Below are 24,871 nucleotides of genomic sequence, written 5' to 3' on the forward strand. Positions count from 1 at the left end.
TTTTTTAGCACTTACAGAATATAAGAATACAATGTAAATGCACAGGAGAAGCAACCTTTCCTTCTGCTCTTGAATGGGCTGCTATCATGCAGGATCAGCCATGGTTCTTGTGCACAGCAACGCTGCATTACAGGAATTCTTGTGCTGACCCAAATCAAGAGGTGAGAGCGTCATAATTCACAACTAAACCCACTGACAGCTTTACAAGATTCTCTTCTAGCCTAACACCAGTGTTATATGGAGCTGTGGGGGGGCTGAGAAATCAGAGATCTCCAATCAATACAATCAGGGATCTCCAAGCATCAATACATGCCTGAGAACATTTTTCTTTCTAGGAGGCTCACCCCACTGGGATGGGATGCAAAGGAAGGGTGTGCCAGAACCTGTGCTGCACTTCTTCCCATTTAAGCTCCAAACAAACACGTTCAGAACTCTGTAACCTGTTTTAGCTTAAGCCTCCCACTCATCACTTCTTATTCAGGAGTAGGAGATATGATAAGCACACAGCATAACCTGTTTGTGGGAAAGAGACAGGGAAAGGTAACACAACATAAATAAAAATGAATCAAAGGAAAAGAAAGTAGAAGAGACAAAATAATAGATGAGAAACTTGGAAGAAAATCAGGGAGAAAGAGATTGGGAAAAAATATGAGGAAGGATGGTAGGAATCGACTGAATTTTTAACATCCTTCAACAATATTCTGTACCAAAAAGCCCCACTTTTATAACTTGTTCACAGAGGAAGTCCAATAACCTCTGAGATATGGCATTTAGAGATGAAAGGGATTTATTGAGGCTTCCACTTGCAAACTTACTCGTTTTTTCAAATTTCCCCTTTAGCCTTTAAAATGACTAGTGCTAGTGCTGCCTCTCTTTCCTACAGCTGACAGCCACACACTAATCCATCTCACTGCCAACCTACGTGCACTATTGCTCATCCTGAATGTCTCCTCTTCTACTCACTTTTACCCATTTCAACTGACAAACTGTTCCTCTCTTTTCCTTCAGCCTTTGTCCTAGGTATTGCTCTGTCAAACTACACACCCTGACCTTGGCTATCTCCTTCTCAGTAAATCACTAAAGCCCTTTACCATTTCAAGAAGCTTTCTGCACCCATTATAGAGGTGGCAGAAGTTGAACACGGCATTTAAGAGGTGTGGGTGCTTTCATGCCGCTGAGAAGCAATCCAGACGTTTCTCTCTTGCACAACGTGATGTCTCCTGAGAAAACAGCTAGGTCAGGTAGATAACCTCTTTAAAGACTGTCCATCTATCCTCTCCTGCTCCAGCCTGTTAGTCTTTCACACAGAAAATCCTAGCGTGGAGTCAGGAAGATGGCAGTAGTGTGGGAAATTTTCCATGCTGCCTCTACACTCGTGGAAAAGGTGAAAATCCTAGACAGGATGTGCTTGCAGCACTCAGAGATGTGACCAACACTATACTGTTCTTTAAATGATGGTAAGTGGATGCTGCCTAATACACATCTGCAGGTTGGTGATTGAGATGTGGATTTTGGAGAGTATTACAACGATTGTAATGGCTCCTTTGCTACTTCTGTGAGCCCTCCATCACTGCTTCTCCACACAAGCTGCTGCTGGAGGTGCTGCTGCTGTGACAGACAAAAAATGAGCTTCAAAGCTGAGATATCGAATGAGGGTGAGTTGTGACAGCTGGCTGCAGTCTGGAGCACAGGAGGAGAGAACGTCTTTTTTTTTCTACCTTCCTTTACGGAGATGGCTGAAGAGGGTGCACCAGCAAAAGCAATCCTCAACATGTCTGTTGGAGTGCAATGTATACATACAGGAAGGAATTTTCAACCATTCAAAGTGAATTTTCATTCACTTTAGTCTGGCAGTCCCTTTCCTGGGAGGCTGAGCCACTTTGAAACATTTTTGTTATCAGACCTGAAGAAACTATGACACTTTTTCAAAATAGGACAAATATATTTCTAGAACTTCAAAAAAGGCTAACAGGATTTTTAATAATGACTCTTGTTACAGAAATTACAGTGAGAAGAGAACAGGTAGGACAGTCTGAGCTGACTTTCTGGAAGATATGAATACAGGTGAATAGGACCTGTTTTGTAATTTTGCATCCACTATCACAGACAAACTCTCACAGTAACTTCTGACATGCAACAAACAGGTTTCAAGATTTGTTAAAACATACTCAGCCAACCCAGCTCACATACAGTTATTTTTACATCAAGTGCTTTTGCTCTTTTGTGCTTTTTATACTTGTCATATCAAAGATACAGTAATCCTCTTTAGAATGGAAAAGCTTAATTTTGAGAGCATTTTAATATTAAACATCTATTTTACACGTTCTTTGCATGTTGTGGTCTTCTCAAAGTGCATGCTATAAAATTTTCTACAACAACTTAGGACAATACAAGATGTCGTCTCTTTCTAGCAGGTAGAAAACTCACACAATGAAGCTATACAATCTGCCAAGACTACAGAGCAAGCCCGGCAGAATGCAGAATCAATCTTACCTATCAACACCAAACACAATGCAGGAAATCTACTATCTATGGTGTGCTTATAAATATCAACTAATGTTTTCAGTAGAACGTCACGCTCTAGCGTTTTATTTCCTAAGAGATGCTGTAATTTTGACATGAATTACTTGTTCAACTTGGGCTTGTTGTTTCTACTCCAATATTTCCAAGTTCACCACCACTGAAGAAAGCTCGTAAAAATCTATGATTATTTTTGCCACATCATTCCATCAGGAGAAATATACCTGAAATTCTAAGGCCATACTGCCACAACGGTATGTGCTCATTCAATGTCTGGTTTCCTGACCTATTTCTGTTGTCACTAAACTCAGTCAGAGGAGAGTCTCAGCTGAGGCAAACCCAGTGAGCAGCTGTGAGCTTCTTTCCACCACCTCTAGGTGCCAGCTCAGCACGAGCTCTGTTCAGCTCTGTGTTGTACCACCAGGAACACTGCTTTGGCAGAGAAATGCACTGATTCTGACCTCACACCTCAGCTGACATATAACCATTGGCAGCAGAAGTCAATGGTTTAAAATTAAAACTGGTTTGAATTTTCTATGAGATGGGTTGGAAACTTTCATAGGGAAAGTTAAAGATGAGATTCTTGCTTGCTGTTCCCTGTTATTTGATCCAAAATTCTGTATGGTTTGCTGTATGCTCCAGTCCCACCCCAAACCATTAGTGCTCTTCCAGCTACCTCTCTTTAGGAGGTTTCACACCAAACAGGCAATGACAGCATGGACACAGAAACATGCAAACACAGACTTAAGACAAAGGTTAACAAATATTTTTAAGACCCTTCAATGCCCCAGACTATGGAATATACACCTTCTGAAGCGTGTATGTATCCAGGAAGAACCAATCCAATGTTCATTTGACTCAGGCTGAAACCAATGTAACTGCTGACAAGAACAAGACCTGCTTTCAATCTAAAATTTAAAATATCAGTTTTGGAAGATAAAAATATAAGCACCTCAAGTGCTGACATAAGTATTACCTGCAAATCAGGTACTGACACAGCAAATCAATACACAGGTATCAATATACATGGGGAAAAACACTATAGGACTCCTCTTCTGGGTCTTGTAATTTAAGTTTTACTCTGTATAGAGATTCTTTCTTAAAACCGTGCAACATAGGAGGCATTTTATATGTCTGTAAATTGACCAGAAATGTACTTGGTAGATTGGGAAGACACATGTATTTTCATCTTTTAAATTCCATGTAGGAGTGTTGTATTTTATTTGTGTTTCTCAAATATACGTACTTCAGATTACTCATAAATCAAAATCTGCTTGTGGCAAAGGTAAATCTGATTTAGAGAACAAAAAGCAATGAAGTATCTGTACAGAGAAAATTCTTGTAGCATAAGCACAATCCACAGCAGATCTACCTCATACATCTATCTGCAAAGTAAATGAAGAAAACCGGTGCATGAATTCCCACCAATAGTAAAAATAGATTTTTCCTCTTGTGCAATATCTGATCATTAGCTACCGTAACATTTCCTATAGGATCAACTTTTTCATTATGAGGTGACTGGTCTGGTACAGTTCCACGATAGATTTTTGTGGTTTTGCATCCAACATGGTTTATACAATGTCTGAATTTACAAAATGAGGGAATTAAATTCCTCTCTGCTAGATACAACCTCTCAGGCTGTGAGCGTAAGGCCAGCCAAAGCAGAGGTTTCTTTGTAAACACATTCTGGCTGCTGTACACGTGACACCACTTGTGCTTGGTCGTCGTTTCTTACCTCCACAACCCCATGATGAATAGACGTGTACTGCTTCTTCTTCAGCATCACCAGAGTAATGACAATCACTGTCGCTATGACAACACCTCCCACCATTAGTCCAATGATGGCACCTTTATTTGAACCCACATCTTCAGCAAAGAACACCTACAAAGAAAAATAAATGAAGGCAGGTAATAAACACCTGAGTATTTGGCTAACTTCTCCAGTGAACACAGCGATAAAAAGCCTAATGAAGTATCAGTACATAAACATTGCATATAATCTGAATTATTCAAAAGTGGTTCACTGTACCGCAAAGCCCTCATAGTTGGAGAAGATGTACAAAAGCAATTTAGGAAAACTATTTGGCCTTTGGTGTAGTACTGTGGCTAAGCGGAAGGCTCATCTCCAGTTCTCTGCTTTGAATGGGACTTAATGACAACAGAAGTGTGAGTAGTGGCTTTTTTGGTAAGCACGTTAAGATAATTGCAAAATGGCTGAGATTCTTGTAGAGAGCTGACCAGGGAGCATACACATGTCTTTATGTTAAGAATGCAGATTGTGAAAGTGTTCATAAATCTGCGTCTGCTCAGCTTGTTTGGATTACATCTGACGCACTTCAGTAAGGGAGCAGCAAAGATCTGCAGTATAACAGTGAAACTGGCACGCAATCAGCTGGGAGAAAATTCTCTCACCACAGGGACAAGGGTCCTGCAAACACAAGCATAATGATCTAAGTGACCAGGCAAGGGGCAGAGCAAGGTTTTGCAGGGCAAAGGGAGAATGAGCTACACCTGAATGGAGACAATACTCACGTGTGACCTACATGATGTGACAGTTGTGTGGAAAACAAACAAGATTCACTTGAACTGTATGTACTGATAAGGGAAATCAGTAGACAGCAAGATGCTTTACTACTCATTTAGTAAGACTGGCTGTTAGCAACAAGAGCAGATATGAAATGTGAACAATTGTTTTCACTGTTCCTTTTTGTATTCAAAGTAAACACTGAATTATTTTACATTTATGTGTGCTTTTGTCCCCTTGTCAATATTAGGCTTTTATTATTATTTTTACAAAAATGGGCAAAAAGGATTAGAGAATAAATTACATTCACAGAATTGTAAGACGACCTCACTCTGAAAGACTAAATACTTTGACAAGTATTTAACAAAAATACAGAGGGAAGCAGGAAACCAGCTGAGAATTATAATGAGCTGTGTTACATTTGCAGTCTTTAAGAAACACAATCTTCCTCAGAGAGGTATTAAAACAGCAGTATAAATATTTATATTGTTCCTAGTTGTAAGCAAGAAATACATTTCAACAAAGTTAAGAATTCACCACAAAGTACACACAATAGACAGCGTTAGCATAAGTTGATGTGAAGTAATAATTTCTTCTCTCAATTTCACCTGCACGGGAACGGAAGTCTTACCATGCTATTTCAGAGCACTGTGAAATGCCCCAGCTAATATATACGTGCAACAGAGGAAGGCCTTAAGCACTCTGAGTCATGAAAACCAATTTAACGTACTGCTAAAATGTGAGCACCCACAAAGGAGAAAATAACTGCAATTTCAGAAGTTTGCATGTAAAATACAAAGCTGAATCCAAAGCAATATCCTAAGGAGACAGTAAATCTTTCCAGGGCAAAGAACTAAAAACAGATGAAAGAATTTTCTGCTTACTGCTTTTAAATTAAAGCTAATGGAGAAGGGGATCAGCTAGGATATGGCATGCAGTAAACAAGCAGTGTGCTCCAGTACTTTCTGAACAACATCAGACTCCTTCCTTGGTCTCAATTGAAAAGATAACCTAGAGGACTGCTTGCTGATTTTTAAATAATGGCTGTAGCTATCAGCAAGAAGCACGGCATTAAATGCTTTAAAAAGCATGAAAGGTCCCATTTTAAGCATGACACAGACTGCACAAGTGCATGGCCTACAGTGCATTCCCCATCAGCTACCACAGGCAGGGCAGCTGGCAGCTCCAAACGGCCGCTATCAAACCACTTAAACGCTAAAGATTGCTGCAGGGAAGTGTATGTGATGCAGGATCAATAACTAACGAACAAGTGTCTAAAAATGCACTTCTGCAGGCTTCTTCCCTTCAGTAAACTCACACGGTATTTCTCCATCAAGATGTTTAAGTCATCTGAGCTAAGCACGCCAGAATCTCCCAAATTAGCGCTAATGCATTTTGGATTAGCTCATCAAACTGGGAATTCTCAGTTCTCAGCATCAAAGAGACAGCAGAATATCTTTTCACATAGTGATTGCCTAGTTCAAATGCAAATCTGAGTCCCATGTTAATTTTAATTTTCAGCACTACTTAGCTTTAAGAATATATTAAGAAAAAAAGCTTTCAAGTTTAATATGATACTGAAAGTCACGGAACTGAAATCTCATCATGTAATGTACCTTTACAAAAGAGGAAGCAGAAAAGTCAACACTGCTGTACTTCATTACTTATTAAGGAACTGAAGAAAAGCTTTTAGAAGATGCTTATTCTTACTTACATTGAATTTGGTTGTTATTTTTGTATACTTAAGAAATACAGTTCAAGGGAGGAATGGTATATTTATCCTATTTGCTCATAATCTGTTAGTAATTTAATACAGCTTATGGAACCAAACGCGCAGATGCACAAAGCTAAGACAGCATCCTCTTATCCCAAGCAGGGGATCTTATGAGAGGTTATGCTCCATGGAGTTCAGCTCCTCCATGCACTACTCCCATCTGTTCTGAGAGAACAGGAGTCTATTTCTGAATAGGTGCCTCTATTTCTAGCTGCACCATGCTGTGTCTCCATGCGACTTATTTCGTTTTAAACTTACGTAGCATTTTCTTTCTCTGTGTCTCTTCGCTTTAGTTATGTGACAAGGGCAGATAGACAGCAGGACAGGTATTGCCCAAATACACATATGGCCATGTGGTGGTGTGCGGTCAGGAATGGCCAGAATTTCCTCTTATGTAAGAATTACTGGCTCTTATCTTCATTACTGAAATTATTCCAGCTTTACTTCCATGTGTGGACAGAAGTACTAGAATCATTAGCTATTCACATGAAATTTTTTTGTTGACAGTTTCAGCGTCCACCCAACCCAGAGGAAACAGGGCCACAACTGGCCCCCAAGTTCAGGGATAATCAGCAATTCACACCACACGTACAGAGCACTATTTTTTCACTCACCAGCTTTTGATGATGCACTTCATATCCTGAGTCATGTCGGAACTCCGCATCCATCTTTACTTCAGATACCTCTTCTGTTTTAACATTGGTCAAGCCAGAACCTGCATTGCAGCACAGTGACATTCTGTTAAAGTCATCATTTCAAATGCACTCTCCTTATCTCCACCATTACAGGAGCAGAAGGCAATGGTATCATTCACACGGAGGAGGTGTGATGCAACGTGAAAGGGAACTGGGAGGAAAGTGAGGTACGTCTGACATGTCAGTCACTGAGGTGACACAGAATGAGCTGGTAAAATTTCTCCTCTGTTAGTGTTCCTTAATCCTCCGCAGCTATGCTGGTACAAGCATCAAAGGCTTTCAGTACGAAACACAGCAAGAGCTAAGCTGCCAGGGACCAACGAGGTCTCCTGAACTGGCTCACAGGATGCAGATGGATCTGCTCTGACAGCCTCTTTAGCCATGTCAAGCACATTTAGTGTTCAGGCTGAAATTGTTTTCCTCCCTAAGCTCAGGCTGCTGTGAATTAAAAACACAACCCAATGGTGTGATGTGGGCAACCACATATATGTTATCTTCTTGCTTCCTGTGAACTTGTATCTTATATGCAAATATGCATAAATAACACACTATTAATGTCTGTGAAGTTTTCAGAATTCTTACCCGTGTATTTCAAACTGCTCAGAACTGACTCCTGCCAAGGAGAGAACTTATCTCATGATTAGAATCATAAAGTAAAGCAAGTAATGACAACTTGAAAAGATTTTAATTGCAGTTTGCAGACCTGTTCTCCCCTTAGGTGCAATGGGAAGATGCTGCGCTTGCCTAACTGAGAAGAAGGGCAGGATTTTCTCTGCAAGGTAGTCTTTGGAGAGCGAGCCAGACTTAGAATAGCTGAACAGTGCATCCTTTCTGTGTACCTATGAATGTTCTGTCCCCAAAAGCTGGCTCTGGCTTGCAGAAAACATATGGATATTCACATAGCTGGCTAATCCCCTTCTCAGTACAACTGATTGACATTTATATTGCTTGGAGGTACAAACATTGCAGAAACATGGTATTTATGACAAGTTATTTTCTCATTGTCCAATGTGATGATGAACCAACAGGTTCATATTCCTTGCCTGTATTTATTTTAGTATTTTACCAATCCCCTCTGATTCTTAGTATTTTGGGCTGATCATAAGCTCTGACGCAGAGGAAAAATCTCTTCTAAAATTCTTAGCAATAACAATTGTGTTCCATCACCTTTCCTGACTGTCAATACAATCCTGAAGACTTCGATGTGCCAATGAGCTCCACAGTCTGAAGTAGCACTGAATGAAAGCATTATTCCCCTTTTATCGTCTTTGTGCATTTTTCTTTTCCTCCAATAAAAACTTTATTTGTATTATGAGACAGTAAGAACCTTCCCAGGAACTTCTACAGACTGCACTGACAATCTCATTCTGAGGTACTGATCTTGTTTTTCACAACAAATCATACAAAGGTTAAAACAAGAATAATCTTCACACAGTAGATTATTTATGGTTATTTTCTTGAGCAGCCTGACTGCCCCATAAAATCTATCTTCTTTTTAAGGAATAAAACACTTCAAAGTTTTTTTTTTTTTAATTAAGCATCTGATTTTTGATGCCACATTGCACTTACTGACAAATATATTATGACACTTATACACAAGAGGCCATTTCTAAATGCAAGAACAGTGAAGTACTTAAGGAACTGCAGTTTGAAAACAAACCATGATGATCTGTCAATGAAATGGAAATGAAGGAAATAAAATCCATGTGGTGCCTGAAAAGAGATTTAATTGTCTATACTTGAAGCAGCCATGGTTACCTTTCCAAACTAAGAATGTGATTCACTCTTCTTTGTGCATCATCTAAACATAGCCCCTATACATTCATCAAGAAGTGAAGAAAATGAGAACACGTATCTGGACACACCGAGGCTCACAACTTCAAACCCCCTCCTTCTTTGTTGTTAGGATTAAATAGGGGAAACAACAGTGAAAAAGCAGTGTTTCACACAGTTTTAATTGCTCCAAGGTGCTTGCTGCTGTCCGTGGCCACACTGGCTGCTCCTCGGGTATAATGGCCAAACCACCAATTTTGGGAAACTCCCCCAGGGCAAGGAGTGGGGGAACTGTACAACTCAGTTGCTACAGCTGGCAAATTCACTGAAAATACTGATTTGAACGTATACATACACGTACATATTGGTGAAGAATCAACTTGAGTTTTGTAGAGAGAAGCCCTGCTCCCAGTTCTCCCTGACGTCACTGAAGAGCTAGCGAGCATACGGAAAACAGTGATCTGCCTCACAGTGAATCTCCATTTCCAAAAACAACAGAGAAGATCCCTTAACAAAGCTGTGGCAGAAGCCAATAGGGGAAGAATTACAAAGGAAAGTCCTACTTGACTTTGAATAACCAATTAAAAGACAGGAAAGAAAGTGTAAATATACAGCCATTTTTCACAATGGAGGAAGGTTACCAGCTGGGTCTCACAAGAATTTGTGTTGTGATACTTGTAGAAGTGATCTGGATAATGGAGTGAATGGTGCAGTGACAAAGTTTATTGACAAAAAAGAAAAAAAATGTCAAAGTAAATCCAGTTGCAAAGAACTGCAAAAACGTTACGAATTCTCAGTGTGCAATAAAAGTAAAAGGATATTTCATATTGATATAACGGAAAGTGGTGCACACAGGGATAAAAGGCCCTAACTATACATACACAATGGGCTCTATATTGGCTCTGTTCCACCCAGGACAGAGACCTTGGAGTCACTGTGGATAATTTTCTGTGAGCACATGTCTCAGTAGCAGTCAAAAAGACAAAGAGAAAGACAGAAGTAATTATGAAGGAACAGAGAAAACAAAATGTCATTACACCACTATACAAATGATGCAACCTCATTTTACATACGGCTATCAGTTCTGGACACTCAACCACACAGGAATACAGAAGAACTAGAAAAGATACAAAGCAGGAAAACAATCACTAGTATGGGATGGTTTCTGGACAAGGAATGACTACACAAATCAGGAGTATTCAAACTGGAAAAAGACACTACAGACATCTATATGACTGTGAATGACAAGGAGAAAATCTACAAGCGGTGATTCATTATTTCTCCTATTGAAGCACAGGACAGCAACACGGTTATGAAACAGTGGATAAAAAACTAACATGAGGAAGTGCAATGAAAAACTGAACTGTGGAACTCATTGGCACGAATAATAAGAACATTCAAAGTACAAAAGAACAAATGCAAAGACGAAAGGTTCATCTAGGGTTACTAACACAATGGTGAAAATACAATTTCCAGTCTTGGAAGTCTATCAAATGCTGGCTGCCAAAAGCTCAGTGAATGTGCTAGAAGTACTAAGGCAGAGGTGAAATCTCTAATTATTCTGTAGGCACCACTGCCAAAGGCATGACAATGGACTTGGGTACCACTGCTCCTGGGCTCTGACCACAGTCATTGGAAACATGCTATGAGACCTTAGACAGTGGGGTTTCAGTTAAACAGAGCCTAACACGACAAGCAGGAATTACAGAAGCACCTCAGATTTATTTTTCAAAAGTAGTAGAAGGAAAAGCTTTAGAGTCTTTCTGAAAGTCTTATTGGAAGTATGTGATGCAAACAGTTGTCTAAGACCACTGTACTCATTCAAATACAAAAGCCAACATAAAAGAAGAAAAATGGGAGCAACAGCCTCACTGCAAACTAATGATAATTATTAGTGCTTTTTCTTCTAAATTACATACTGTCTTTAGGGAGTTGCATTCCTAATTACTCCAATTTTAAAATGCTACAGTGCAGCTAGTAAATATTTTAACTTGCATCTTCTTAGTAAAACTGACAAAAACTATTTAGCCATCAAAACCACAGTCTTAAAAGCATTCAGTAAAACCCAACAAAATGGGCTAGTTAAGATTATACTTTGATAAAATAAAACTGTTTATTAACAATAAGTGTGTGCCAAGCAATTGTATATGAAACAGAATAAGATTTAGCTTTTTTTCTTGTTTTCCTTTTGAATAATTAGGTTTGTTGAATAGTGCTCTTTTAATTATATTGCTGTTAATTAGCAGTGTTAGCTGCTTTTAAACATACTCACGTTTATACATATGCACACATACACACTTGGGCATATATGCACAAACATACATTTCAACCATCAAAGAGCAGTGTATATAAGCTTAATTGTTCCTTGCCCTTTCAGGAAACAAACAAACAAACAAGCAAACAAAAACAAACAAACAATAAAACATGGAGTTAAAAACCACTCCAAAGAAAAAAAAGCAAGGCAGCTGCTTTGAGGAATGTTCTATTCTCACAAAGATGAACTTCTGCTCGTGTAAATCTGTATTTAAGCTTTCAGAAAGACAAGAATGAATATGGGCTACACTGCCTGTGCCTGTGACCGGTTCACCAACTGGTTAAATAACAGATTAGTAAGATTTTGTTCTGCAAATATCTGAAACAATCTTAGCCATGTCCAAGGCCTTCCAGATTTAGAGTTAAAAATCAAACCTCCAGTGAAGTACAATAGAAACTGCCAGAATTGGGTAATCTCTATGTAGAGAGGGGAAAAGAAGCACATTTTAAAATGGTTTGTGCAATAAAGATCTAAACACAGAATTCAGGAAAACGTTTAACTCCATGTCCATTAACTACGTTTAAGGAGTCTTAAGAAAAAGAGATTTGTTGAGCCAGAGCCTGTCATTTTCTAATGAAAAAATCCACTACAGATTCTTAGTTAGTAGCTGAAGATAGTTGGTTTAAGAGCACTGTATTGAACTAACATCACTAAGACCAGAGAAAGACCTGGCAATTTCTAGCAAGAAAATCATAAATAATTTCCTAAGCTGCTCCATGCCATCACCTCATACAGACTGCAGCATATGTGCTAATGATTCTGCAGAGCAGTCATAAGGTTTACAGAGCCCTCTGCAGCTGTGCGACACGTGAACATGATCTACCCTGAACAGAGCTATGGCTATTTTCTTTATCCTTGAACTTCAGAAAATCTGCTGCTATTAAACAACATCCATTCTGATGCAGATCTTTCAATTGTTCCTCTATTCCTCTATTTTCCCCTGTTCCCATTGATCAGACCTGCTGAGTTAACATGAATAATAGGGAACTTGCATATAAGCATCTGGACGTGTTTTCATAGATGTTTTTACACGTCTCTCTACATATAGAGACAAAACAAAGTTACCAATAATTACTCAAAATTTCAGCTGCAAAAAAAAAGATAAATTTTTATCCTGAAAAAGTGACAAGAAGGAAATACTACTGAAAAAGCTCTTAGACTTGTAAGGGATATTCATATTAGCAGCTCTTCCTATGGAAGCTTCCATGTTTTCAGACTGGACTGAATTCTTCTAACTGTCTTCCTATATGAAGTCATTTCTAAATGACAAGAAACATGCCATAAGCCTCTTAACATTTCATGGTATATTAATAAATACAGCTCAATGATGACTGCTTAGTACATCTAGATATTTGCCTTCTGTTTGACCTTTTTATTAACACTGTTTCTTTGCTTCTCGGGAAGGAGATGACAGGAAATAGATTTAGGCATAACTCTGTTTTTGTTAACAGCATTGTGAATTAAAAAGGGGAAACAAAATGTATGAAAGCATTAGACTTCCTTTCAAATGCCAATGTGAACCACTGCAGATGTCATATCTACACTAGAAAACAGGGATTCCCCTGAATTCAAGTTTCAGCTGCTGCTAGGCAAGGTGGAATGCAACAGAGGTGGAGATTCACACCAATCCCGCTTGAATCTTTGCAAACACTTTACACTTAGTCCTTTCCTGCTATGGATTAGGCAACTCTTCACATTTCCAGTCCTTTTCTCTTACACTGTCTTTATGGTTTGTTTTTTCCTTTTCTTTTCCTTTTTTCTTTCTTTCTTCTTTTTTTTTTAAAGAAAGAGTGTGATGTGATGAAGTAACAAGACTTCAGCTACCATAATTACTGCAAAAATCTAAGTACTTGCTCTGCTCATCCTTTCTGTCCTATGACCAAACAACCTCTCTTGTAGGAAAGGGACAAATTTCATCTGTGTGATCTTGAGCTGTTGTTAAGAAAAGTGTAGTATCTGTTGCAATAATGATGAATGGGGCAGAAGAAGTAACAAGGTAGTAGAAAAAGAAAAAAAGGGCATATGTTTGTATATTTGTGTTGGTCCTTGAAGAGGCAGTTTCTCCAAGGGTTTTAAACACCTGAAGCAACTAAAAATCATTTAATTGATTTAAGCCCAAGTTTGGATTATGCAGGTTGACACGAAAGCTATATTTTAGCCTTGAAGAAGCTGGGAACCACCTAGTTCACTTGAGCAAAACAAGTAGAAGCATGCGATGAAAAATCAAGACTACGACAACAGCAAAGCTTTTGGGAAATCAACAGTAATGCAGACAATTAAAACAAAAGAGAAAGTTGCAAGCAGCTGTGAGTATTAATCTAACTCCAGGCCCTCTTTTAATACTTTTCCATTATGTAATAATATCCTCATTTGTCAGACTTTTATTCCTGAAGAATAGCTCCGAACTGTACAAATGACTACACTAAAAGTACAGTGACTGCAAAAAAAACCTCTTTTCCTTATTTAACCTTTAGCAAAGATGTGTTATTTTCTATTAGCAAGTACAACAAATTTAAAGCACAATAATTTTTAAATTGTCAGAATCTCCCTGTATTTCATGCTATTTAATTAACCGTCCTTGTGCTTTCCACAATTGCTAGTTTATGACAGCTACTCAGGCTGATACCAATTTTTCATTAAACTGAAATTCTAGCACAGAGAAGTTGCTGTTAAAAAATGATGGAAAATCAGATGGGCATTTATAGCTAGAATTTATGTCAGTAAGGACAAATTTGCAGAAACTGGACATGGTGATTAAAGATTTAAGGATGAAAGTCTACTAGGAATGGTGCATCTATTACAATATATTTAGCACTACTGTAAGAATCTTGATACTGTGAAATTTGCAATGCAGGCACAACAGCCAGAGATTTCAGCGTCTCTAGTGAAGTGACTATTCATCTTCACAGAGGAACATTCATGTGCATCCTCGTTCACCTGTAGGGAATCAATCTGTTTGCCAAAAGCAGAACGGCCTCTGTATCACTTACACTGTGCTAAAATGCAACAACTGCTGCAAAGGCCTCTGGATGATACTACTTTTAGTCCGTGTTCCTTCCATAATGCAAAACTTCCTGTATCGGCTGGAAATTTCAAGCCATAATGCTCAAATGTTAAAATATTTCTACAGCTCTTTAATAGATTGTCCTACACATTGACAAATTACCTCTCATAGAGAATACTATCCATTCTCCTCACGCTGTTTGTATAACCCCAACCAACACCATGCTTTGACACGATGGCCTAAAAATCCTATTTCCTTCTGAAACTGGAGTGTGGCAGCACGAGAAAATCCTTCCTCTAGAGAACTGACACCAGCAATTTCCATCACTTGTATGTGAGGGGGGATGGTAATAGAAAGAGAAAGGAATAATTGTTAGTAATAAATATGGGCCTCATAACAAGGGATTTTTCGTGGAGATTGAAGGTTAACCATCACAAACTTGAATACTCGGAGAGCTCTGTACCAGGTTCCAGGTTCTCTTCACAAAATTAAGACTCCAAGCACAAGTATAGGCATCAGCCTCCTAAAACAACGCTAGGAACACGTCATCTGGCCAGCCTCAATGTGCATCCCAATTGCTTTAACATATGGTCTTATTTAATTCCCCACTGTACCATTCACTATAGCCAGTAAACATCAGTGAGTTATCGGAAAGATTTAAACACATTAAGATGTTGCCCATAATGCTTTCCAGTGGAAATTTGGAGGAAAAGAGGAAGGGGAAAAAAAAGACAGATCGAACAGTTTGATCTCATCTAAAGAAAGAAATAACACACAAAAAAATGATGTGACACTGAAATAATTCTGATTCTAAAATAAATCTAATTTGTGTTGGAAAATAATCTGAAATTAAAGCTTGTTTGTGCTTGCTCTTGTCAGCCATTTCAAGGTATTCCTAAGTGGAGATGAGGAAAAAACAACCTAGAAAGCAGAAAATTAATACGAAAAACAATCTTTTACTTTTGAGAACTGAATTTGTCCAGCAATTCTAAATGTTTGCAACCTGACTCAAGCTAGTCAGACTAGGAAGATACAGGTATCTACGATACTGAGGGCAAATAATCACCTTTTTCTATACTATAATGGCATGAATAATTGTCTAGAGGTGCTTTAATTGAATCCAGAGGGACAATACACATATCAACTTTTAGATACCTGCAGTTACCTACGACAAATATCACTGAAAATCTTGATGTCCCCCGGAATTCCTAAATTATATACACAAATTAGTCATAATTTACAAAACAAAGTAGACTTGCATTGAGCATTAGACATTTCTGTCACACACTGCAAAATTGAAAGCGCTCTCTGCAGTCTGGCAGCTTACCAAGAGTGTCAGTTCTGGGCCCCACTCCTGCACGCACATATACTGAACACCTGGGATACAGACAGCACTCACACAGTCCAGCAGGGTTTTGTGTGCAAACACTTGTACCAGCTGCTGGTTTGTGATATAGCATTACATTTAAATGGAGGGTTATACCAAAGGAAAGGTGGTCATTTCAGCACAAGCAGACCATGCTGGGAAAACACAGGTTAGGTAAAAGCCATGCAAATTCTATACCTGGTCGTGTGGTGAGTCCTCTGTCTGCAGCTGGGCGGGCATCAACAGGCTCAACTGGGAAAGTGCAGAAAAGAAACAAAAAAGTGAACAGATAATAAGCAAAATCCACCAACGTGATAAATTCAACTTCTGATCTCTTGGGATAGTGTAGGAGAGATACACTGCATAAAACAAGTTACAAAAGCAACAGCTAGAGAAGATCCTGCCTTCAATTAATGATGGAAATAAAAAGAAGGGATGCACACAACTTCCAAAGAAAGTTCCACAGCTATGTGTCAATTTTACATCATATTTTGGTTACAGAGAAACTAAAATGAGAAACTACTGAGATCAAAGACTTTCTGTCTGAAGAGTCAAACTGTATTCTTTACTTGCAGACACCTCTCAGTCACCTGATTAGAAGTGGCAGCAGGAACTGACACCATGAGTTCTTGCAAGCATATCTTGATCAATGCTAACTTACAAACCCACTGAATCCTGACTCCTTATTCCTTTTAAGAGGGATTCTCTACATCACTAGCTATAAGGTTTGAAAAAAAGTAAAGCATGTTTTAAAACTACACTCAATGTTCCATTCCAATATGCTCTGAGCTATGCTAGATTTTCAGATTTTCAGTATCTTGTTAGACTATTTGAACTAATTAAGAAAAACAAAATAGCATAAAGCTGCTTGCATGAAACTTACCCTTTTATCTAAACATGCAGTTTAGATGAGGAAAATTTCAAACAGATTTATGAAACTGTAAGATTATGTGGCAGTTTATCAATTCAATATATAATTAATATTTCTGAGTGAAACCTGGGATTAGATCATGGAATAAAACAGACATGGGAAGAAATGACAAATTTAAGGCATTTTTTGAAGTGTTTTATACTGAACACTTGTATGCAGGTCACTGGATACTTTGAAATTGAGACTTTCTGGCTGCATTACCTTTCACTTTTTTCCACAATTACATTTTGGTTTAGGTATTCCATGAATAGTTCATTAAAAGCAAACCACGTTGCTGTGACTGTGGAGAAGTGGACCCCAGGTTCTTACTCTGCTAGTTCCTGGATCCAATGAGCTTGCCTCTCAGATATCAATGGCACCATTGAAAAATTTGACAGTAATGCAAGACTAAAATGAGGTGAATTTATCTAGCTTAGGATTTATCTAGTGTGCCAGACTAAAGAAAACTCTTGCTTATATAGTGTAATAATTCTTTGCGCTGAGGAAGCCTAAGCTCTCAGCACTCCAGATTTGTATTAAAGAGTTTTTAAAAACGTAAAGCTTCCAAACCAGAGCAGCATCAACACCTGAACTGGCAACTTGCTGATAGTCCTCTGCTAAACGCCAGAGCAACTGCCCAGCAGGTTTCACAGGCAACAGGCCCTTCCTTTTAAACATGCTGTGATTTTCTTAATGGTGTTGGTCTCCTCAGTTCTCAACAGGAGCAGAGGTCCTTGGTTCTCTGACCTTCACTCCTGTACTCAGCATCTCCCAGCAACCTGAGATGCTAACCATCATAATACTGCAAAAGTTAGTCACTCTACAATATTTGAGGTTTCTATAGCACAATCATTTTTAACTCACTTGATTTGCTCAGTACTGCATATAACACAAAACATTTCTGCATCAGTGGATCTTACTGTGTTAAAAACAGATTATGCAAAGAAACCCTAGGAGAGAAAAGGGAGAAAGTAGAAAAATGTTTCAATTGTTATTTACTTCGTGCTACTTTCCACATTATGACAAACGGCAGTTTTTGGGAGCAATTTGAATGAAGACTGAGATTGGACCAGGGACATGGAGGAAAACAGGCATGGGAAGTGAGGACAAATGGCACAGTTAGTCCTGGGATTCTGGAACAGTAAGATGGGAGACGAACACAAAGGAAAAAGATGAGTGTGAAATTCCACTTCTGATACTATGGACAAGGGTACAGAGAAGATATCTGAAGAGAAAAACAAAGTATTGTAGAAATAATGACACAAACAACTATTTGCCAGTACTGTTTGAATAGGTGACAGTGAAGTCAAATGGGAAACAAGAGGACTTGCAGGGGTTTAAGTCATGAGATGATTTCCAACTGTGAGGACTTAAATATTAACAATGATTCAACTCATGAAATTGTTTGACTGCAGGAACTTCATGGGAAAAACAATTCTGGTATCAAAATATCCAACAACAACCAAACCAATTTAAAGTCTTAGAAGCTATAAGGTGTTCCCACAGTAAACATTAAGAAGTGCTGCATTATGTAGCGCATTAAAATACACAAGGATCCATAATTAAACAGTACGTTATTCAAGGCAGAAGAATTTTTATTCTTATTTGCTGTCATACATTTTAAAAAGGTAACTACACTCAGAATACTTGCTAAGTGAATTCAGCATCACACTGAAGAATGCACCTTCCATTATTAAATTCTGAGCTTAGTCTGGTTTCTGAAGAAAAAAGGGATTTAACTGGTATGTCTGAGTGCACCTGTATACCTAGTAACTTCTTAATCGCTGACTGAAATCAATGCACTTGGGAAGGGGGTAGATAGGCTTCAAAAGGTGTTCTTTCTTTCCCTCTCAAGTTTAATGAAAGCAGACAGTGGGCACAGAATGGATGACCTTATGTCTCAACTGTGGGAAAAAGCTGCAGTGAGAGATCTACTGTACTGTAGGAAAATTCCTACAGGACAGATGCCACCAGCTGGACCACAGTTTGCTCCTGGCAGTCAGCCTCAGCAAGCATTGCACTACAGCGAGCCACAGCTGATTCACCAGGAAACTGAAGTTTAGGCATGTCAGCCTGATCACAGGTTTGTACTACTTGTCAGCATCTCATGCAATCCAGACAGTTGCTCTCAGCCAGTCAGCACATAATGGATCTGTAGCCATCCTTCAGATACACCCAGAGTCCTCATCACTTTCTTCAGGTTCTTATGGCTGGCCAGTCCATTTGAGTTTGCCCATCTCCTTTCTGCTGACTTCTTGATGTTTTCATTTTAGCCCCATTCTCTTCTCTTCCCCTCATATTTGATATGCTTCCATTTAACCTATTAGTTGACTTCTGCTTGCACCTTAGCCTGGATCTTTGGCTTCTCTGACACCTGGCAATTACCCACTTTGATCACAAAACTGGTTCCAGCTTCACTGCAAGCAAGAAACAGCCCACAGTCTCTCACACATTGTATTGAAGTGAGACTAAGAGGAAAGCACTTACTCACAGAAAACTGCACAAGGTCCATGATCAAAACTTACTCTGAGAGGAGGCAGAGCCTAAACCAATGATTTCAAAACATTTCTGGAATACTTCACTGTCTGCACAGCTCAGCTACGCTTGATCCACAAAGCACAGAATTACACAGAAAAAACTTCTGTAACTCTGGCGTTTGTAAAACTAGCACTCTTCTGCAGAAACAAACCTCCACTGCTGGGATTAACTTAGCACTAATGAGGATGGATTTGAACTGGTAAAGGAAAACAAGCACAAGAGAAGGAACTTGAACAACATCATCAGAGTTCCTTATGTTTCTAATTAATTGGCTCTGGCACCCGAGTGAACCACCAATTCCAGATTATACATTAATTATTAAAACATTAGGCAGCCACTTCAATACATTTGCCCATGAGCAACATAAAGTATTCCTCAGGGAAGACATCATCACTAGCTAGTTGCATTGCTGCGTATGCACAAATATTTCTGCAGTATATTCCATATGACCAAGAAAACCCAAAACCAATCCCCAAACCTCTCATACTAGGAACGTATTAGATCTGTAGCCATTTTCATGCCAGCAATAAAAAGCTCTTTAAAGAAAACACTTATTCTATCGTGACACGTCTGACAACTTATCTCCCTTTGCTCATTCTCATTATAAGACACTCATAACATGCTGGAATTTATTTTTATCTGCTTTTAAAGAGAAATAAGTTCAACTCTGAAATTTATTGTGTGACTACACTGACATTTAAGTCAGAACTCTGATCAAAGAGACACAGCAGGCAGACTAGTTATAAAACTTCACAGTTGAGACCTCTATCATTCTTATATCAGAAATATGCCAACTTTCAATGAATAAAATGAAAGAATCATCATACAGTACAGTTGAGAATACTCTGTGGTTTCTCCCACTATTGTTCCTACCTTCATTTTCAGTATTGGCTGGAACAGAATCAACACCAAAGGGATGCCATGGCTGAAGGTCATCTAGACTGAACTCTCCATCCACTGGAAGAAGTTCAACTGTGGTCTTAGTTTCCGTCAATGAAGGCATGAGAGCATCATTTCCATAGCTGATTCTGGGTTCGCTGATCATATTGGCCAGAACATCGTCAGAGTAGTTTTGCTCTTTCTGAAGCAATTCATCTGCAAGGAAATGAACACAGGAATTATCTGAAAAAAAAATCTGTATTTCTGAGCATCTATTTCCAGGGCTATTATAGTAAACATTTACAGTCATGAGATCCTACTTTATTATGATAAAGAAAAACATCAAGAATTGAAATAGTTGAAACTCTGAGGAGTACACTGCTAAGTAAAGCATTTTTTAAACATCAGCCAGAACTGTTCAATACTGTTTTCTACCCATGTAACACCACAGATCACAGGGTTGTGCTTTACAAGTCCCTAGATTCTTCCCCATTACTTTTAAAAGAAGCACAAATCAATTCCTTTCAACTTAACACGTTCCCATACCTCAACACGCAAGAGGTCCACAGGAAAGATTGTCTTTGTTATTTTCCCCTCTTTTAAAATGCTCACTTACAGAAGCTCAGCCTTGCTCTTAAACCCTAAATCACTGCAACAGTTATTGTATTAAATTGGGCTTAGTATAACATTGAATCTGAAGAAACATTTTTTCTTTTAATTACGTAACTTTACTAATATGGAAATAGTTCTAACAATCTTAAATTATAATAAGCATCTGTACACAAACTGTTTCACAAACAACCAGGATCTAAAGCCCTGCAATATTATCTAGTCTTTTTTGTTTGGTTGGTTTTGTGGTTTTTTTTTTTGTGGTTTCTTTTGGGACTACAGCAAAGTGAGAACAATGAAAGCACTTTCCAACTCCAACGATCGTATAGGACAGATTATTGAACTCAGTGTTAAAAATATGTTTGGAGGTTGTTTGGGTGTGCTTCATTATTCCAACTCCTTTCTTAGATCAAAGTTCATCCACTCTTGATCTTCTCCTTTGTTGTCTTTTTTTTTTTCTTTCAGTAGAGGTACATTACTTGCACATACTCTGAAGGAACTTGGTGCACAAAACCACTTTCTAGTAAGCAAGCAAGTGCTATGAAGAAGGTAAGTAACTGCTAATAATACATCAATATACTTAGTATGCAGATGTTAAAAGTTCCAAATAGTTCAGAATTGAAGCCTGTAAGTGTTAACACTAGTCAAGTCCAAGTGTTTGCACATGAGTACACACGACAGTTGACGATACAAAAGCTTTTCTTAGGACTTGCTTCTCTTTTGAATTCATTAATGACTAAGTAAAGTCACTGTTATTGCTTCACATCCACATCCGAAACCTGCAGCAAATCAGGGACAGGAATCACCACTGTATTTTGCCAGACCGTTTATGTAGCTCTGTAGGGGCTCTCTCACTTCCTAGCATCACCAATGAGAAACTGCATCTGCATTTCTAAATAAACCAGAGCTTTACAGACATCGGTGAAATCTTTTCAATCATATTTCCCTCTTGAGCGTACACAACAGCATACCACCACAGCAGCACACAGTACCTACACAGTAGACCTCAACAAGGATCGCCACCACCTCAAGAGCATTAGTTTTGGCACTGCTTCACTACCTCTCAGTGATGATACATCTAGGCTCTGCTTTGCAATAGATCTCTTAGAGCTGATGGAACTACTACTACACCAGAGTCAGAGCATCAAAGTTACAACCCAAACCCTGGGGCCAGCATAGGTCTTAAATCTTGCAAATTGATGTTTCAATACCAATTTTCTTACTGAAGCAGTAACCACATTTGTAGACAGTAAGCCAACATTACTGTTAATATGTACAGAAAATTAAATTCTGTCAGTGAATTTGTTCCTAAGAAGGACTTAGTAGGACAGTACAGAATGCCTGCTGAACACTGAATTATTTTTCCATTCATGTTCAGTTTCTTGAAAACAATATTATTTCATAAGTTGTAACTTGATATTCTAAGCAGACACTGTATCACATGGTATATGTTAATTTTTATTAGTTGCAGAAGATGAGACTTATCAAAAAAGGAGCTGGATGTTAAAAAGCCTGGTTTCCAAGTGCTGGGTGCCTTGCAGGGAGTCAGGGGTGACACCTGCTTAGCACATTATTATATCAAGTTATGGTTGATCACAAAAAAGATGAGTATCACTGGGGATCTAAGCACCTGCAACCCAGGAACTGCTTTGAGGTGCAACTTGCCTCATCCTCACTGTCCTCCCAGTGCCTGCGGATTCTGTGGGACAGATGCAGAGAGCTGCAGCCTTGGCCGCAGAGGCATAGAGGTGCTGTGCCTCACGCACCCCCTTTTTTTTCTCCAGGTAGTGTCAATCTTTCACTACTTGTGCACCAGCACAATGCTTTTCCTGCCTTGTTCCTCCCTGCTGATGCACAGTGTGTGACCTACAGACAGCTCCTGCCCTTGGAGAGCAACATGCTCGGAGAGGAGGGAGCAGAGGGAGTAGGACCTGCCCTCTAGCATGGAGACCCATGCTCAAGGGGAAGGCTACAGCAGAAACACAGCAGGGCCCACCAAGCTGCAGAAATGGGTGCCAGACTCACATCATTAATACTGTTCCAACAAAGGCTGGGAGGGACAAGTACATAAAACCTCTCAGTGCTGCCCAACTGGGTGTGAGTTGTCACCACTTCTTGCAGGCTCCGTTGTTTGCTACTCAGCTGTGGCACACAACACAGACTTTAACCAACTCGCACAATAGATCAAGTGAGGCAAACAGATATTACAATAAGCAGATTATGATTGCATTCACTTGACAAGCAGGGAGACAATGGCCAAAACGAATCAGCCCATCTGACGTGATGGCAATGAACTATGGTGAGAAATGAGAAGCTCTTGGCTTAAGAACTGTGCTTGACTCCATCAGACCAAGGCATATGTGTCTGCATTGAGTAAACGATTTGCAAACAATTGTTTCAATCTCCAAGCTGTTAAAAAAGTTTGCCCTAGGATTTCCAGTTATCGATGCTAGCTGGCAAATCCCAAGATTGATTCTTTCAGTGTTGATTTTGTTCAAAGTATTGATGTCTACTTGCATCGTCAGCTACGCTAATGGAAAGCCATATAGCCTCATTGTTACCCATCAATAAAGTACTCCCTCCCTTCCTCACAGTTGCCAGTTCAATTTCCCCACCCCACGAAAGACAATTCCCTAAATAAGTAGAGAGTACAGATGCAGCTGGAGGCTAGGATGTGCATTCAAGGCTGTTTCAGGGGTTTTCTTTGTGCAGTGAATGTCTTCATTATTAGGTGCTGAAAATATACAGATTCTAGGCTGCTTTTCAAAATTTCATCTCCCCTCAAACCAAGACAAAAACCCTCGTGACAATCTTCCTATAATAGACTTGTTGCTCTACTCATTATCTCTTTGTAACATTCTGTTAAGTCCTGCCAGAGAAAAATAAGGAGAATGTTGAAAACATTTTTTTTACATTTTGAGAGCACATCTCAACAGTAACCATGACTTCACAGAAACAAAACAAAACAAAACAACAAAAAACTAAGTTGGGACCTCAAATCTCCCAGCAGCTGAATTTGGTGTGAAAGTGCAACTGCTCTACTAACAGGAAGCCTGGCACTTACAGCATGGCCACCTTCAGGCATCCAAACTCGTCCTTTATAGGATGAAAGAGGCTCAGTTACACTACTTCAATAAAATACTTCTTAGACTTACTGGCATTTGTAAGGAAGTTTCACTCGTTCTTACACTCACTGTGGGCATTCCCCCATGGGTTATTACCCCTAAACAATAGCATCAAGAAAAACTGAAGCAAAATATCTTTGGGACATTAGATACAAGAGTAAGACCACTGCAAACTCCTTTCTAGACTTATCTACTTCTCTGGAAAAGAGAAACACGGAGCAGAAGAAAATAAATTCACTGGAAACATCTGATGGACGTTGGGTTGTTTGAAAGCAGTTCATTTACAATATCCTATGACTGTACCCTCTGGCAGATTGGCTTTGTAAGAGCACTGTAACAGTGAAGACCATGCCAAATCCTAATAGAGTCACCTCTATTAGAGCAACACAGATCATGATATTCTGTCACTGGAACTTTACACTTTATTGGTATACAATACTATTTACTACATTGGACTGTTGTACTTAATACACCTCCTAGCTGGCATAGATACAATGAAAAAAGTTTAATGGAGATCATCTTTTCTTGCTGCTCTAGAACAAAAGCAATTCACTAATTATCTTTCAAGTAATCATTTTTACTTAAATGATTATTTATTTAAAATTTCCAAAAGTATTTATTTAAAATTTATTTAAAATTTCCATAACTATTTACATCATCGCTTTGCTTTATTTTCTTTTGTTGGATACCTACAGACAAAAAGCTCTGACCTCATTATTGCAAGCACAATTCTCGAATCTGCTTAAAAAGTAACTTCAAAATTGGCAGTTAGAATTTTGGAAGTTCTGTGTGTCAATTTAAGGTTTAGAATCAATTTAGAAAAGAAATGCACTCAAAACA

General features: G+C 38.8%; 1 protein-coding gene across 2 annotated transcripts in view; it reads right to left on the reverse strand.

Moving 5' to 3' along the window:
• APP (amyloid beta precursor protein) overlaps window positions 1-24,871 on the reverse strand; it is a 160,848-nt gene that overhangs the window by 3,859 nt on the left and 132,118 nt on the right. For both annotated transcript variants that reach the window (XM_010722443.3, XM_010722435.3), the window contains 4 exons: window positions 20,292-20,513; window positions 16,169-16,222; window positions 7,433-7,533; window positions 4,256-4,402 (listed from right to left, as the gene is read on the reverse strand). In XM_010722443.3, coding sequence (XP_010720745.1) covers window positions 4,256-4,402; window positions 7,433-7,533; window positions 16,169-16,222; window positions 20,292-20,513 — 524 coding nt within the window. The remainder of the gene's footprint in view (window positions 1-4,255; window positions 4,403-7,432; window positions 7,534-16,168; window positions 16,223-20,291; window positions 20,514-24,871) is intronic.

Source organism: Meleagris gallopavo, chromosome 1 (genome assembly GCF_000146605.3).
Source record: "Meleagris gallopavo isolate NT-WF06-2002-E0010 breed Aviagen turkey brand Nicholas breeding stock chromosome 1, Turkey_5.1, whole genome shotgun sequence".
Classification (NCBI taxonomy): domain Eukaryota; kingdom Metazoa; phylum Chordata; class Aves; order Galliformes; family Phasianidae; genus Meleagris; species Meleagris gallopavo.